The 18,001-nt window shown below is 52.3% G+C and overlaps 1 protein-coding gene across 1 annotated transcript; it reads left to right on the forward strand.

Annotated features, from left to right (window-relative positions):
• The first annotated feature begins 16,773 nt into the window (after positions 1–16,773).
• On the forward strand, positions 16,774–17,712 carry TMEM121 (transmembrane protein 121). The gene has a single exon (XM_009952401.2). The coding sequence runs from the start codon at positions 16,774–16,776 to the stop codon at positions 17,710–17,712; it is 939 nt and encodes a 312-aa protein (XP_009950703.1).
• The last annotated feature ends 289 nt before the right edge of the window (positions 17,713–18,001 follow it).

Consider the following 18,001-nt stretch of genomic DNA (forward strand, 5'->3'; position numbering starts at 1 on the left):
CATGTTTTCGGCGAAAAACTGGGAAATGTCTGATCCCTTCCACACTTTATTGCCATTTCCCCAGGGATGAGCATCCCTCCCGCCATGAGAGAAGGGGCAAAGGTGAATGGTGGCTCTGTGGCCGTTAGTGGATAGAAGGAGGTTTTATTGTTCTTTCCTTTGTCTAACATCACATGGGAGTGAGGTTTGAATCCTCTTCCCCTGGAACTGTTTTCTAGCAAACCGCACAACGTGGTGTTTGTCTTCTTTATTGTTCCTGAAAAGTCCAAAGAGTTTGCTACTTTAAAGTCAATCTAAAGTTAGCAGCAGAAGGGAGGAGAGGAGGAGGAAAAGGGTAAAATAATCCCAGAGAGAAAGGACATAATTCTGGGGCTGAACAAAGCTTCTCAGATTGACTCCTAATCATTCTTTGCAGTTTTTTATTTTGCTCAAAACCCCAAGTGAACATAATTAAATGGCAGTCAAACAGAAATAATTTATATTGGATTTTCAGCCTGTCTGCTAGACCAAAACTGACTTGTCATTCAGACACACCTAACAGAGACATGGCCCCGAGGAGGAGAGCTGCTCTCCCTGCCCTGCTCTGGGGATGCCCTACGTCCCACCCACACTCCCCTGCCTCCATCCTCCCTGGCGAGGTGCCTGGCTCCACAGCTGCCACAGTTTTCGGGTGCCTGGAGACAGTGTAACAGGGGGAGAGCTGCACACCCAGGCATGGCAAGCCTGGAAGTGATGCACACTAATAACTCCGTGACTGTGAGTGTGCGAGGTCAATGTTGTGATGTGGAGCTGCTTAATGTAGTCACGGCAGTGGGCTGATGCGGCTATTCCTGTGTCCTCTGTGCGAGACATGGTGTTAGCCGCCGTGCGATTGCTTGGCTGTGATTAGCAGCAAGAGAGCTTTCCATATGCATTTTGATTTAAAATGTGAAAAGAGAATGAAAAATTAGTCCATTCTGAGCACAGTTAGAAACAACTTCAGAGGCTGACAATTTGGGGCAAGTCTCCCTTCTTAGAAGATGTTTCTAAATTAGCCATTTTGGGTCAGTCTCCATCTCTCATCCTCTGAATATCCCTTGTCCCTCCTATTTCGCAGGGGGGAGAAAAACAGTTAGCAGTTCCCCACTCCTAAATAGTGTTTTTCAGCAGCTGGATAAGCTGCAAAATGGATTAGCTTTGCCTTACAGCTCTGTACACAATGATTTCAGGCTTGCACAGAAATTGCATAGCCTTTCCAAGCAAAACATTTCCCGTGAATCCCCTTCTGGGGATACCATGAGATAGAAACAAGACTGGGGCAGCAGCATGCTGGACGTTGGGGAGCAGAGAACACCAGGCAGGTGGGAGATCTGCTGTCACGGACAAAGCTAGCACTGAACTTGGGCAAGGCATGCTTTCCTATCATCAGAAATGGGGAGGCAAGGAGCCAGCCCAGAGCCTGGCAGTGACCCTGGTGCTGGCAGCCTGGATCCAGGGCTGAGGAGGTGGGAAGAGACCTTGGGCAAGCATCTCCTCCATCACCAGGCATCTGCAGTTGCGGGGATGGGGGAGCCAGAGGGACCAGTGGCAGGTCCTAGCCCATGGCCAGCTGGCCCGTGGGACAGCACTGACACTCTCAGATAGGGATTACTTAACCCCTAGGGGTGCTGCATCTGAGCACTTCAGCCTGCGTTCTTCCCTTGCCCAAGCATGAGCTTTTAAGCCTGCCAGCCTCCCCTTCTGCAGGGGGCCCAACCTGGCCACATCCCTCCTGGCAGGAGCTAAATTGCTCTTTTTATGGTAGGAATTAGCTCCTGTTGCCTGCCCTGGTTGCACTGTCCCACGCACAGCGTGGCTGGGAAGTGGGAGCAACAGGAGCCCTGTGGATGCGCTGGCTGGGAGGCAGCCTCGGAGAGGGTGGGAGGCAGCCTCTGCCCTCCACGGCCGGGCAGGGAGTCCGTGTGTGAGCAGCACAGGCCTCAGCCCGGGGGCGTTTAATGCCAGCGCAGATGTCGTCGGCGCAGGCCACGCAGACTCAGCCAGTCATTTTGTGGCCAAAGCACATTCATCGTGTGCCCTCTCTTCCTCCTTCCCTCCCTCCCTCCCTTCCTCCCTCTGCAGAGATACCCGAATAGCAAGAGCCTGCTTTTGAGGTTGGAAGTCAGGTTTAGAATTTTAATGATATCCTGTATCCCACAGCCTTTCATTTGGGGAGAAACCGCTCTAAATGACCCATTTTTCTTAGTATAATGATAATCATTACCAAGAGGAAAATGAGCACTGAAGCTGGGGACAAACGCAGGCACGGAGTAGATGGGGTGGCTGACTCTGACTGGCAAAATGCTACATGGAGAAATAAACCTTTAGTACTTAGAAGGAATGTAAAGATGTCTTTAAACATGCATGTAAATTTGTAACAAATAAGTCACCATGGCTTGAAACGGGAAGCAAGAGAGAGCGGCCATAAATATTTTATCTCCTTGGCAATGAGCTCCAGCGCAGCAAATTGTCACATCCCCCTGGGGGAGAGGATGCCTGCTCGTGCTGTTGGATGGGGAAGCCACAGGGTCTCCCAATTTCCATGCAGCCTCCATTCCCTCCTTGCTTAGGACCAGGCGGTGAGGAGACCGAGAGCTTCCCCACTGCCGGGGACAGGGCTCCTGCCCCTGCCCCCTCACTCTCCCTGGCTCACACCACTCCGCTGGTCGGTGTGACACACGGGTCCTTCAGAGCACAGATGCTCAACAAGGATTGATGACTTGGATATGTTTTCGTTTTTTTTTTTTTTTTTATGAAGGCTTTTTTTGCAAGAGGGAAAGAATTTCATTAGCAAAGAAAGCCTGAAAAACCAACAGCTCATGCAAATGAACATCTCAATCCAAACAGGCCCCGGGCCAAACAAGCAGCATACACCTCCTGCACAATGGGGTGCTGCCTAACCGCTAGCTCAGACCCCTGCAGGGGCACTGTGTGGGTGTTTGGCTGTGCCACTGGTGGCCTGAGCTATATGAGGCATATGAAAGTGTCCCCAGCTGGCTGACGACACAGGACAGATGCAAAGGGGAGGGTACCAGAGATCCTGACTGAGATATACAGGTTTTTACTTCAAATCCCCCGACACATGCTCGTCCTGGCCACCCCAACCCCTTCCTGGCTGCGTGCTGGCTGGTGCCCGTGCAAGGGGCTGTGGCAGTTCCCAGCAACTCTCAGATCTGGCTTCCAGGCGGCTTGGAGCATCACTGTTGCTGCCTAGGAGACAGGTGGAGGACCTTTGGGAGGGCAATGCTGTGGGAACACAAATCCTTCCTGCTGAGAGCTGTGCAGTAGTGAGACAGCATGGATGATCCTCCTTGTGAAGATGTTGAGACCAGAAACCTTCGTCAGACATGCTCCTGGAAGCTCAGATCGGGGCATTTGCAGCCCTGGCTCTGTGAGCCTCCAAGCTCTGCTGGAACGTGACACTGCAGCCACTGGGGCCAGGGACCAGAAGATGCTCCATGGAGCAGAGTCACTATCCTGCCCTTGTGCTTCCAGGTGCTGAAGGAAATTTGTGGAACTAGGCTTGGTCACGACTCTCTGTGCGACCTTGGAAGTCTTTCACCTTTAGAGCAGGAGTCAAACCCCAGATGCTTGCTGGAGGTGGCATTAGGCTGATCACACTGCAGATGGCCAAGTGCTGCATAAGGGTATAAACAGGACGTCCTGTGGAGACTTGTCCTCAAGATGAAACACGAGGCACCTCATTTAGTGCCTAGACTTGAGTCTAGAAGTCATCAGCTGCCTCTGACCATGGTGTTCAAGCATCTAAATAATCCAATTAGGTGTGACCCAAGGAAAACCTATAAACATATAATTGATTGGGAGAGCGAGTTCTGATCCCAGGTAATTGCTGTCTTCTGGAGTAGCCTGCAGCAGCCCTTGGCCTGGCTCATATGCCAAGGATGTAGCTGGTTAGGTCTGTGAGTGATATAAGAAGTCTGGTCTCTGGGTGCTGGAATTGAATTAGACACCAGCAAGACAGATTTTATTAGATTTACTAGATGGCTGGTAGAAGGAAGGCTGGAAACCAGAGGAAGAGAAACATCTCCCTGGCGACCTCTGGGCTGGCATTATTTTTCTTGCACTGCTTCAAGATAGGTGCAATGTTTATCTCCCAAGTGATGTCAGAGCAGCAGATGCTAGTGTTGTCCCCACTCCAGAGGCTGAGGCACGCACAGGATGGGGAGGGTGACCCTGAGCTTGGTGCCTATGTGAGAGCCAACCATATCTGCCTGCTGTCCTCCTGAGCCTAACAAGTGCTGCGACCACTGGTGCACCATCCTGCAGAGTGCCTGTTCCAGAAGGATCTGGCAGCGGCATGGACTTAAATGATGGAGAGCAAATGTAGAGCAGAGTCCACTGAGGCCCATCTCCAGCTCTGTGGCATCACCAGCCCCCTACCATGACTCAACCACGATTTAACCAGACAAGTCAATAGTTGTCTGCTGGAGTATGTGCCCCTGGGAGTTCTCATCCTGCTAAGATTTCATGATGACCAGTGGTGAGCTATTGCCATCAATATTAACATTGGACCAACCCTGCCAAAATAAATTCACCAAATGTGTGGCCAGGCAAAGGTTCCTTGATTTTGTGGATCACCCAGCAGTTCTCTCTTGCTTGCTGTCACCGCATTGCTGAGGTTTGGGATGAGCTTTCACAGAATCACAGAACATTAGGGGTTGGAAGGGACCTAGAAAGATCATCTAGTCCAAGCCACTGGCCAGAGCAGGACCACCCAGAGCAGGTCACACAGGAACACATCCTGGTCGGTTTTGAATGTCTCCAGAGAAGGAGACTCCACAACCTCTCTGGGCAGCCTGTTCCAGTGCTCTGTCACCCTCACAGTGAAAAAGTTTTTCCTCATGTTTATGTGGAACCTCCTATGCTCCAGCTTGCACCTGTTGCCCCTTGTCCTATTATTGGCCGTCATCGAGAAAAGCCTGGCTCCACCCTCCTGACCCTCACCCTTTACATATTTATAAACATTAATGAGGTCACCCCTCAGTCTCCTCTTCCCCAAGCTAAAGAGACCCAGCTCCCTCAGCCTTTCATCGTAAGGGAGATGTTCCACCCCCTTAATCATCTTTGTGGCTCTGCGCTGGACTCTTTCAAGCAGTTCCCTGTCCTTGAACTGAGGGGCCCAGAACTGGACACAATGTTCCAGATACTGTCTCACCAGGGCAGACTAGAGGGGGAGGAGAACTTCCCTCTGCCTACTGACCACACCCCTTCTAATACACCCCAGGATGCCATTGGCCTTCTTGGCCACGAGGGCACATTGCTGGCTCATGGCCATCCTGCTGTCCACCAGGACCCCCAGGTCCCTTTCCCCTACGCTACTCTCTAACAGGACAGTCCCCAACCTATACTGGTACATGGGGTTGTTCTTTCCCAGATGCAAGACTCTACACTTGCCCTTGCTGTATTTCATTAAATTTCTCCCCACCCAGCCCTCCAGCCTATCTAAGTCTCTCTGAATGGCAGCACAGCCTTCTGGTGTGTCAGCCACTCCTCCCAGTTTTGTGTCATCAGCAGTGCTGACAGTGCACTCTGTTACCTCATCCAGGTCATTGATGAATATATTGAGTAGTACTGGTCCCAGTACTGACCACTGAGGGACTCCACTAGATACAGACCTCCAACTAGACTCTGTCCCATTGACCACAACTCTCTGACTTCTTTCCTTCAACCAATTCACAATCCACCTCACTACCCCATCATCCAGACCACACTTCCTCAGTTTAGCTGTGAGGATGCTGTGGGAGAGTGTCAAATGCTTTACTGAAATCAAGATAAACCACATCCACTGCACTACCATCATCTATCTACCTGGTTATGTCTTCATAAAAGGCTATCAGGTTGGTCAAACATGACTTCCCCTTGCTAAAACTGTGTTGACTGCTCCTAATGACCCTCTTATCCTTAATATGCCTAGAGGCAGCGCTGAGGATAAGTTGTTCCATCACATTTCCAGGGATGGCAGTGAGGCTGACTGGTCTGTAGTTACCTGGGTCCTCCTTCTTGCTCTTTTTGAAGACTGGAGTGACATTTGCTTTCCTCCAGTCCTCATGCACCTCTCCTGTTCCCCACAACTTACCAAAGATGATGGAGAGTGGTCTAGCAATGACTTCCACCAGCTCCCTCAGCACCCACGGGTGCATCCCATTGGGGCCCATGGATTTATGTATGTCCAGCTTGCTTAATTGATCCCTAACCCAGCCCTCATCAACCAAATCAAACTCCTCTTTTGTCCTGAGTTCCTCTGAGGGCTCAGGGGTCTGGGGCTCCTGAGGACAGTCTCCACCAGTATAGACAGAGACAAAGAAGGCATTCAGTAACTCCGCCTTCTTTGTATCCTCTGTCAACAGGGCACTCGCCTCATTCAACAGTGGGCCTGCATTGCCTCTAGTGTTAGTTTTGTCTGCAGTGTATTTGAAGAAGCCCTTTCTGTTGTCCTTGACCTCCCTTGCAAGGTTTAACTCCAAGGAAGTCTTAGCTTTCCTAGTTGCCTCCCTACATCCTCTGACAAAAGTCTCATATTCCTCCCAAGTGGCCGTCCCCTCCTTCCGTGATCTACAGACTCTCTTCTACTTGAGTTTGCCCATCAGTTCCCTTTTTAACCATGCAGGTCTCCCGGCTCCCTTTCTTGATTTCCTACCCACTGGGATGCTCTGATCTTGAGCTTGGAAAAAGTGGTCCTTGAATATAAACCAACTATCTTGGGCCCCTTTACCTTCTAGTACCCTGTCCTATGGGATTTCCCCTAGCAATTGTTTGAAAAGGCCAAAGTTGGCCCTGCTGAAGTCCAGGGCTGTGATCCTGCTTGGTATTCTATTCCTACCACACAATATCCTGAACTCCACCATCTCATGGTCGCTGCAGCCAAGGCTGCCCTCAACCTTCACCGCTTCAACCAGACCCTGCTTGTTAGTGAGTATAAGATCCAGCAGTGCTCCTCTCCTAGTTGGCTCATCCACCATTTGCATCAAGAAGTTATCATCGATGCACTGGAGGAAACTCCTGGACTGTGAACGGCTAGCTGTGTAGGCCTTCCAGCAAATGTCTTGGTAGTTAAAATCCCCCATAAGAACTGTGATTGCGAGGCTGCTGTCAGCTACCTGTAGAAGGCCTCATCAACTTCCTCATCCTGATCAGATGGCCTGTGCTTTGCTGCACTTGAACTCAGCAAAAAGACATGGTGTTTGTGGTGAAGCTTTTACTGGGATACACCCATGCCCTGCTGCCTGCAAGTCACTTCACTAGGGAACAAAAATAGCTGAGATATCTTCTCATCTTGTAGTGAATTGGCTCAGCTGCAAGTGCATCAGGCTGAGCAGCACCACGCCTGTTCTTGGGGGATCCTGTCACCTCATGCAGGGCAGACGGCTGCCTTAGACCTGGGTGTGCAGCAGCATGTCAAGTATCACTGGAGGATGAAACCTGTTGTCACAGGAGAGGCTCTGTCTCAGGAAGGTCTCCTCTGAGGAGCAGATGCAGGAATAAACCCTGTGGGAGCCAGCCAGGCAGTCAGCAACACCATCTCAAGGTGGTTTGGGAGAACAGACAGCAGCAAAATTACCCCGGGGATTAAATGGATCCCCCATCTCTGACAGTAGTTCACACAGCAGCTGAATCCTGCCCTCACAGGAGAGTGAGAGTTCCCTGGGAAGATCTGGAGGTGGCATTACACACAGCCCTGGGTACACAATGGGGGAGAGGGCGGTTTTGCCAGGCTCAGCAGGAGCCAGCAGACACGCTCTTCTTTTATCACCATCAATGGGCTCTGCCCCTCCATTCCACCAGAGTGGCCAGCAGCTGCCTTGTGTTAATTAAGAGTAGAACAATCACTCTTAATGAAAGACCAGACTGATGGCAGCAGCAGCAGCCGCCGCCTGCCCATCTCATGCTCTGCATACTGACCGGCTCACCCCACCTCCACTAACCCCACGCTCAGGGCAGAGAGGAAATAACAAGGGCATAATTGTTTCTCTCCGATTGCTGCCCAGCTGCAACATACCACTACAGCCTGGCGGCAGGGGCCAGCCTGAGGCAGCTCCCAGCCTGAGGCAGCTCCCAGGGAGGGGAGAGATGTCCCCTTGCTTTGTGCAGGGCTGTCTCAGGGCTGGCAGGTGAGCTGGTTGGCCTCCAGATGTGCCTTCCCACCTATGTGATGCTGAAGCTGACTCCTCTCCTCCAGCACCCAGGTCCTCCGCTTGCTTTGGGAGACAAGGGAGGGAGCTTTCTTGTGGCAGCAGGATACGCACACGGTTGTTCCTGCTGTCCTTTCACCCCAGCACAGAGCTTCCTCTGGGAGCTGGCTGACACTTCCCAAAAGCCATTCAGTACAGAAAGCACTCAATACCTTCGGTATCAAGTAGTATGGGTCTCCAGGATTGCAGTTTGAGAGTCAGACCCCTCTGTCCTCCCAGCTCTTACCTTTTGAGCTTGCCCTGGTTTATGTGCATCAGCTACTTGCTGTCTACAACCTTTCCTTGCACTGTGTGGGTGAGGGAGGAGGTGAGAGGTTAAGTCCCCCCATTCTATCCAGCCTCAGGTCAGAGAAACTAGCAGACACCTCTCTGTCCAGGTCTCTGAGCCTACCAGCCAGCCCCTCATCCCTGCCTAAACATCTCACGTAAGTAGGAATTGCCTGCAGAGCTCAGATCCATCTTCCCAAGGAGATTTCTAGAGTTCTGCCCTAAAGCCCAGAGCTCCCAGCAACCCCTTCCCCTGAAAGCATGCTTTTAGCACTGTAAAACTCCCAGCACTCTCCTATTTATAGCTTCACACACCAGTTTCCATTTTCTTTTAATTAGCTGACTCCCTCTCAATCATACCTAGATGAGGTGAGGGGCAGTCAGAGCTGCTTGGCTCTCAGGCACCTGGTGCTGCTAAAGCAGTGCTGAGAGTGCTCTGATGTGTTGGGTGAGGGTGCTGGGAGCAGTGCTTCCAGGAAAATTTGTGCCTCCCTGCTAGCACCCAGGAGAGCGAGGACAAGGATGAGCAAGAGCAGGGAGCTTTTCCGTCCTCCATCTGTAGGGTTTTCCAGCCAGCAGGGTGTGAGGACTGTGTGCTGGCTCTGTATTTTCCTTTCCCCTAATACTGACAATGTGAGGTTATTTGAGGACATGGCAGTGATTTAAACACAAAAGTACAGCCTCAAGCTGCTGCGATTGGATCCAAGTTTTATGGTCCTGGCCTGGCTTGGTCCCGGTGTTTGCATTTATGCCTATTTGTAGCACAGAGAAAATCAAAGCTCTGGGCTTTGCTTGCAGGTGAAACTTGGCGACCAGCTGGGTTAGGCCTATCTATCCAGAAAGGTACCAGCAGAGGTCGAAGTTGGTGGTGTTTGCTGCATTTTAGTTAGATGGCTTGTACAATGCAAGTTGCAGGTGCACTGTCAACCCTGCAGTGCCTGGAGGAGGAGGGCTCCCGTGCACCAAGTGCCTCCTCACCTGCATGATGTGCTTTGTCCCCAGCACAAGGATGGCACAGCCCCTTCAGCTGAAAGCAAAATAGTTTCCCAGGCAGGGGACAGGTCCTGCTTGGGCAACTGGCACTGTCATGGGTGACCTGGCTAGGGGACCAGCGAGGGTGTTGATTATATCTACTGACAGCACACTGTGGGGTGGCCTGGGAGCATGCTGGAGGAAACACTTAAAATCTACCATTGTCTCAAAAAAGTGGAGAAACAGCCTAGAAAACAGAAAAATAGTATAATTGGGTCAAATTCCCCTGGCAGGGGCAAGTCATATCACCGCTGGGAGAGCCAATGCTGGGTGCGGTGTTTGCAGGAGCACTGGGGCGGGAGGGGAGCTTGGGAGGGCAGGGGCACGGGGAAGGTGCTGATGGACTTTGGCAGAGGAGGAACAGGTCCCTACGGGTGAGGCAGGCCCAGGAGGACCCCTGAGGTAGCAGAGAGAGGAAAAGCCCCAGGACCAGCAGGGAAAGCTCTGCTGAAGGGTAAGCAGAGGGTTCAGGGAGCCTACAGTAGAGAGGGGGACACACCTCCATGACCAGGTCCTGCATGCCACGGGCACTGAGCTCCATGTGCACCTCCCACCGTGGCAAACACACATGCAACCAGATGTTTGCCAAACACACTCTGTTTTGCACACCCAAACCAACAAACTGTGGGGGATTTAGACACTTTTAAATCTGGGGTTTGGTCCAGATCAGAACAAAATCTTGAAAATCACCCGACTTGGAAACGCCAAGCAGTTCCTCTAGAGAAACAGCACATTTTGCTGGGAAAATGGTAAATTGTTTTGGTAGTGTCAAAACATAGTATTATAATTTAACATTTTATGTACAAGTCAAAATGAATCATTTACCTTCTCTAAACACTATGTTTAAACATCCAAAATATCTGAAAAGCCTTTTTTTTTTTTTTTGACATGTCTGTCAAATATCATCAAACTCATCATGTTTGTGAATGGGGAGTTGTTCCTTGCATAGGCAAGAGAGCCCTGGCCAGGTTGGCCATGGGAGACAGGGCTGTGAACACAAAAGGCCATCCATCCTGCATCCATCCTGCACAGGGCTCTGCTTTGGGCAAGCAGCAGCTCCCCATCCCATCACAAAAATGATGTGATCGGGAGGATGGTGGGTTTTTTTTTTCTTACTCAGACAACAGGTGTGATACTTTCTGCTTGGGTTTCTTTTTGGGAAAGGGGGGGGTGAAATGCACCCCCCAAGGGAACTGAGGGGGTTTGCAGCATGAGAGCGCAGTGGACGCACTCACTGGTATAAGCAAGAGCTGGTTTTGTCTGACAGCCCTGCTGCGTTGTTTGTTTTGGGCAGGTTCTGGGAACAGTTTGCAGCTCTCTCCTTGTTTCTTGATGTGCCTACGTGGTAAATTATCTATAATCATTAGCAAGTGGGCTGTTTCCTCCTTCAGACACAATTAGTGGGCAGGGTCCGGAAAAATCTTCCTCAATCTCATTTCCTTCACAGGATGCACTTGAGATGCTGGTACTGCCTTGAAGGAGCTTGTCCTCGGGGAGCAACCTTCCCCATTGCCCAGGGTATGAGCAGCCTCCTCTCCGTCAGTCCCCAAGGATTGCCCTGGGGAGGGGCGGGTGAAATCCCAGCCTGGAGACCCACTGGCACTGACTTTCAGCAAGGTGAGGCAGGAAAATGCAATGGCCTGGGGACAATACGATTTATAGTTTCTCAGTCAGAAAAGAATTGGCTCTCCCTGTAAACCCCATCCTTATATGGTGAACAGAGCTTGCAAATAATTCACTGGGTCACAAAAAGCGTAAGCAATTAACAGCCACTTCCCAGCCCAGGCCTCTGCCGAGACCAGGTCGCTTGGCTGTTACTGGGTTGCTCCCTGAAGCACAGCTGGCTGCAGGCGAGCGATGCCATCGCCCAGGCAGCTCTGCTGCAGCCGGCTTTTAGTCCCTGCAAAAGGTGGCCATGCCCATCGCCTCATCCTGCCCCACGCTGAGGACAGTGCCATGACACAGGGCGTGGTGGGGTAGGCACTGCCAGCTGGGCAAAGGGCTTTGTGGAGCAGCAGCTCTTCAGAGGGCTGAAGGACTAAGTGAAGGGGAGCTTCGATGTACGCTCGGGAAAGCTGGAATAAATCAAAGCAATTAAAGTGCAAATGAAGCTTTAAGCAATGCGGCATCCTAACTACCTGGGAAGCGCGTTGTGTATACTTTTGCCTCGCTCACTCCCTCTTTTATTTATAGACAGAATTCAAATCACTTAAATAATTTAAACTAATTTGCCAGGTAGAGCCGGGGTTCGGGAAGCGCCTGCTGGCATTAATGAGGCTGTATTTTGACAGCCCTCCAGGCTTGTCTGCGGCGGTTTGCTCCCCAGACCTGGGAGATGGGGGGTTGTGCGGGTGCCCAGGGGTGCCGGTGGCTCCCTGCACCCGCACGGCTCTCGAGTGCGGTGCCTGGTGCCATGCCAGGTGATGCCAGGCATGGGCAGCGACCAGAGGCGGGAGAGGATGCAGGAGGGCAATGGTGATGGCTGCGGGTTGCTGATGCAGGTAACGGCATAGCTAGCAGTAATTAATCACACCACAATGAGCCACTGGTGCTGTGGTGGAAAGCACAGTTTAATTTTCTTCCAAAGTGCCTGGGCTGATCGTGAAGCAAGGCTGTGACCACACGTCCTTGGGTAACCGCAAGTACTTCATAGCAGCCAGGAGAGCTGGGAAAAGCAGGTACAAGACCAAGAAATAACTCCTCATCCGGAGTGAAGGCACCAGAGTAATAAGGGCAGGGGCTGGCTGCACCATTGCTGCTTGTTTTCCCTCGGTGCCAGAGGAATAAGGGCAGAGATGGGAGTGCAAACCCTGCACTTCTGTTGGCTTTAGACCCATGTGCAGGACCCCCAAGTCTCTCCAGGAAATCACAGCCCCACCACAGCCTCTCCCGCCCTGCAGGGATGCTGGGAAGGAACAGGCTGGGCTGGAAAGTGGGGTGTCCCCAAGCAGACCCCGGTGGTAGAGAGATGACACACTGCTGCTGTCTGTCCCCGTGCCATGCCGCCAGTCTTCATTGGTGCGGTGGGTGCTGCCCTTGGGCTGTGTCCCACCAGCTGATCGCAAGCCACTGTAGGTGTTACTGAGTGCATTTGCTCACTCCAATGCAAGCAATGGAGCTGTTTGGGTGGGATAGTGGTACAGGAGAATATGTGATTATGGATTGAATTTTGTCCCGATAAGGAGGCCCATAGTTGTCAAGACTGAATCATTGCTGCAATACCCGCTCATGGGAGCCCTGGTGCTGAGCAGAATGCAAAGGCTGTTAGATCCCTTCCTGTAGGAAGCTGCCAGTCTGGCTCGCTGGTGTCCGTAACACTCCAAACTCGTTGTGTTCAGGTGAGCTGCCTTTTATTTACAAGAATTCCTGCAGGAAGAAAAATTTTGTGAATACTTGTCTAAACAAATATTTGCCTCAGATATGCTCTTGTGGCTATCTGACATGCTAATTTTCTTGTTTATCCAGCACATTTTTCAAGCGGTTTCTGAATGTACTGTCAAATGTAGTCATTTAAAAATTATGAATCAGGATTTCACAGAATAATGGTTGTTTAAAAACTACCTGCTTTATTAAATAGTTTTATGTGCCCCCTCCCTGGTAGGATGGTCACCCCTCACTCAAATGAGCAAGCTCTGCTCCACGGACAGGCAGAGACCTCTGTATTTCCATATAGCACTGGGGCTGCAAGAGGTGAGGAAAATACCAGATGTTACACAGCTGGAAAATAAGAGCTTGCACCGCAGCAAATGCTTGGAAACTATCTGCAAAAGGCAAGAGAGGTGCTCGCCCTGGGTAATATAGATTTTAACCCAAGAGAAAGCAGCATTCGAGGCCTGTGATTCAGCTCAGACCTGCGATCCCCTTCCTCTGCTCCAAAAGGTCACTGTAACAAATGAGCACGTTCATCAAACCCAGCCCAAGCTGCCACAAATTGTTCAGGAGCAGACAGGAGGGAAGAATCCACTGTTTGAGCGTATTTTTTTTTGCTGAAAATGATCTGCTCAGCACCGGCAGTGACAGACTTGTTTGCTGATGTTGTAAACACTGTGAGTTAATATTGTCCAGTTCCCTGGGTATTCACTGAGAGTCAGGGTAGGGATTTTCTGTGTGCTTTAATGTAGGCATGAGGATAGCTTGGGCTGGGAATGTGTGCCTTCCCCTGGCTTCCCAGACCACACGTGTTAACGCACAGGGGCAGAGGGGCATGATTTACAAGCAAGCTGCTTCCTAACCTTAACGTGCTGGGATGCACCCACTGCCCTTTAAATAACTGCTGTCTTTTGAAGGCATAAATACTTAAGGGGGAGAGAAAAGAAACACCGATCCTTCCTGAAAGACCTAATTTATCTGGAATTATCCATCCTTGACTATAAATCCCCTGTAAAACTTGGCATGAGTTTAAAAGCAGTTACAGCAACGACTATATTTTTATCTGAAACCTCAAGAAAGAACAAATTGAAGCCCTAAACGGCAGCTACAAGACATCACAGAGAGCCATGCTGGTGGGAGCGGGGCTGCGATGAGTGCCTTTCCTGGGAAGCACCATTTAGGGGTACTCATCAATGTCCCCCCATCTTTTTGGTTCCTTACAGAGCAATTTCTGCTTGAGAAATTATTTTAACATGCCAGTCTTCCATGCTGTGCCTGAGTCTCACAGTGGACTCAGAAGAGCAACATGGGGGTCCCAGCTGGGGCAGCAGTTTTTAAGTCCCCTGCTAACGTTTGCTGAGCACCACGTCCTCGCCTGCCTCATCCTTTGGAACCCAGGGCATAGGTACACACATCCCTGGTGTCCACCTACTCAGGCACATGGCGGGGCTGGCTCTGACTCATCTGGCTTCCCACATTTTCTTCTTTGTTCTTCTTCTCTCCCTGAAGCAGGAGAGAATTTTATTTAATTTTATTTAAATGAGGCCCCATAAACATAAGCAGCTGCAATACACTTCCCCGTGCAAAGTAGGGCAGATTTTTAATGGCTTACAATTCCTTAGGCTTGTCTTCTTCCTTTCAACCTCCACCTCTGCCTCTCTCCCTCAAAGATGTGAGAGAGCCCAGCTTTGCATGTGCCCTTGTTAAGCCAGACGGTGGGGAGCAGAAGCAGTGCCACTGAGTCCTGGGTGGGCTCTGGCACCGAGTCCTTCCGACAGCTCCCGGGGCTCTCCTGGGGTCCTGGTCCCTCTCTCCTGCAAGCAGGGATGCCCCCTGGCCCCAAGGAATGGGCAGCCGAACTGCGTGCATGTGCGGGGTTCAGCTCAGCACTTTCGCAGCCCTCCAAATCCAAGTCTAGGCTCAGCCTAACCCTGGCGGGCTGGGTAAGGAGTGGTTGCAGACCCGGCAGCCTGGCTGTGTCACCCTGGAGATGTTATCTCCAGGGCTGTCGTTTCCACCCACTGATGCTGAGGGCTAGCGTAGCATGGGTTGCATGAGAGTCAAGGATCTGTGGGCAGACACGACCGTGGTGGCCAGGTTCCACAGGATGAGATGGGGTGATCTATAGGTGGGTCTGCGGGGTCAAGCGCTTGCCTCCCAGGGAGCTGCTGTGCATGTAGGGCTACTGTGACATGGCATGTGATAGGCATATTTGACTGTAATTGTTATCTATCATCTCCTCCACTCTGTGTAAGCAATTTGACAGTACTCTTGAGTGCACTGGGAGCTATTCACTTCCCAGGAGTGCAGTCCCTGCACAGAAAAGATTAACAAATGAATTACACAAGCACAGCATGGTGAGAAGGAGATGTGGCTGTGAGCAGCTGAGCCAGTCCAGAAAGCTGCTGGGATCTCATGCCACCCTGGGGACAGCATTGCTACCCCTTCTCCTGCCGTGCCAGTGACAGCCCAAGCCTGTGTGCCAGCCCTAACCCCACCCCTGCTTGAGGAGGGATGTGCCCCACACCCTGTGAGCTGCTTTACCCTCTCCCCTGCTGCAGCCATGGACAGGGGTCTGGCAGCCTGCTGTGCCGAGCACGTCTTCACACTCTGTCAGGTGGCTGCTCAAGCGATGAGAAAAAAAAAACAACAGAGCCCTCTCCGGAGAGCTCACCTTTATTTCTTCCTCGCTGGAAGCTGAGCTCTCCCCTCTTCAGTAAATGATAAAACCCCACAGCCATAATTCAGCAGAACTGCCCCCAGACTGGGACCTCCACAGGGCACATGGGTCCCTCTCCCCACTGCAGCTGGGACACAGTGGGGCTGGAACACCTGGAGCTGGGAATGCTGTGGCCCCAGTGGGACTTTGCGGTGTTATGGGGTACTCGATCTCTCTGTCTCCACCTGGGTTGTGCTCCTGCTTTCTCTGCGGGAGCACCCAGGGGTTGAGCTTGCCGAGGAGTTTTGGATGGAGAGTGCCTGTGCAAGGGCAGCACACCGTGTTTCCACACAGGACACCCTAGGTTGTGTTCGTCCTCAATAAAAAGCTGTTCTGCATTAAGCCATGCACAGGGCATGGTGGTGGGTGCCCTGGTGGTGGGATGGTGCCTGGTGGGATCCTGGCTCATACTGTGTGTGGTGGGAGCTGAGGGGGGCTGTTGTCCTTGCTGTCCCATGGCCGGCACGTAGAGGGACCCTAACACTCATTCTCTGCTATCTTTCCCAGGGATGGAGTGATGTGTGTACGGCTGGGAGCAGCAGGAGCACGGCACAGCCCTCCAGGGATAGGTGTGAAGGTGGTTCCCCGTGAAGACACAGCAGGACAACCCCAGACCCCGGAGGAGTGTGGGCTCTCACTGGGAAGAGGAGAGCTCCTCTTCCTTCCCTGCCAGCCAGATCTGCCTGCTGCCTGGTTGCCTACTGTGTTTCCAGGGATCTGTACCAGGATTTGGGGCTCAGAGCCTGGAGCTGCATTATTGCTGTAGGATCTCTGGAGAGCCTGACCATGGTGGGGGACCCACCACAGAGGAGGGACATCTGTCCAGGAGGCCCTGCACGCCTGTGAGCCCTGGCTGCCGGTGGCAGAGGGTGCCTGAGGCTGGGCTGCTCGGCCAGCCTGGGGCTGGGGGCAGAGCCGCAGTGCTTACAGGGCACAGCTAGCAAAGGGCAAAGAGCTGGGGTAGGGTCTGCAGGGGCAGCCCAGAGCCCCGGGAGAGCGGGGCTGCCAGCTGAGCTGCTGCTCCTCCAGGGACCTCTTACTGGGGCTGGGGGACAGAGCAGCCCTTCATCCCCGGGCTCACTGCGGATGTGCCCCTGTGCCCCGCCGGCAAGACTGCTCCCCTAGCGCCGGCGCGGAGGGAGGGCCATTTATCTCACCATGGTGCTGCCGCCACCTGACAAGCGCCACGTCTGTCTGACCACCATCGTCATCATGACCAGCATGGCCTTCATGGATGCCTACCTGGTGGAGCAGAACCAGGGGCCCCGCAAGATTGGTGTCTGCATCATTGTGCTGGTGGGGGACATCTGCTTCCTCATCGTGCTGCGCTACGTGGCGGTGTGGGTGGGGGCAGAGGTGAAGACAGCCAAGCGGGGCTACGCCATGATCCTGTGGTTCCTCTACATCTTCGTGCTGGAGATCAAGCTGTATTTCATCTTTCAGAATTATAAAGCGGACAAGAAGAATCTGGAAACGGTGGCCCGGAAAGCCCTGACCCTGCTTCTCTCCATCTGCGTGCCGGGGCTCTACCTGGTGCTGGTGGCCTTGGACAGCATGGAGTACATACGGACCTTTCGAAAGAAAGAGGACTTGCGGGGACGCCTCTTCTGGGTGGCCCTTGACTTGTTGGATATCTTGGATATCCAGGCCAACCTGTGGGAGCCGCACAGGACTGGCCTGCCCATCTGGGCAGAGGGGCTCATGTTCTTCTACTGCTACATACTCCTTCTGATCCTGCCTTGCGTGTCCCTGAGTGAGATCAGCATGCAAGGGGAGCACATTGCCCCACAAAAAATGATGCTCTACCCTGTCCTCAGCCTGGTCACCATTAACATTGTCACCATCTTCATCCGGGCCGTCAACATGGTCTTGTTCCAGGACAGCAGGGTCTCCACCATCTTTATTGGCAAGAATATCATCGCGATCGCCACCAAGGCATGCACGTTCCTTGAGTACAAGCGGCAGGTGAAAGAGTTTCCCCAGAACGCCATCGCTCTGGAGCTCCAGCAGAACTCCCTTTCCCACAACCAGACCATCCACAGCGCACAGGGCATTCCCCATGAGCCGTCGCCCACCAGCGAGATCCTTGACACATGAGGGATCACCCCTAGACGAGCGTTGGTTCAGATAGCCCCGTGCCAAGCAGAGATGGGATGCTGCTCTCTTGCTGTGTGGGGCAAGCACGATGGACAGATCCCATCAGCGAGGGCTCTTCTAGGCACAAAACAACAACCACGTTTTAATTGAGCTATGGAGTGTCCCCTAGACGTCTTCATCTCAGGTATAACCCTAGGAGTCCTCCAGACAAACCAAATGAACTTGCAAAGGACCTGAACCAGCTAACCCTCTTTCTCCCCGCTGCCACTTTCTCCCCTCCTGAGCAAAG

The sequence above is a fragment of the Leptosomus discolor genome, chromosome 3, assembly GCF_034619465.1.
Source record: "Leptosomus discolor isolate bLepDis1 chromosome 3, bLepDis1.hap2, whole genome shotgun sequence".
Lineage (NCBI taxonomy): Eukaryota > Metazoa > Chordata > Aves > Leptosomiformes > Leptosomidae > Leptosomus > Leptosomus discolor.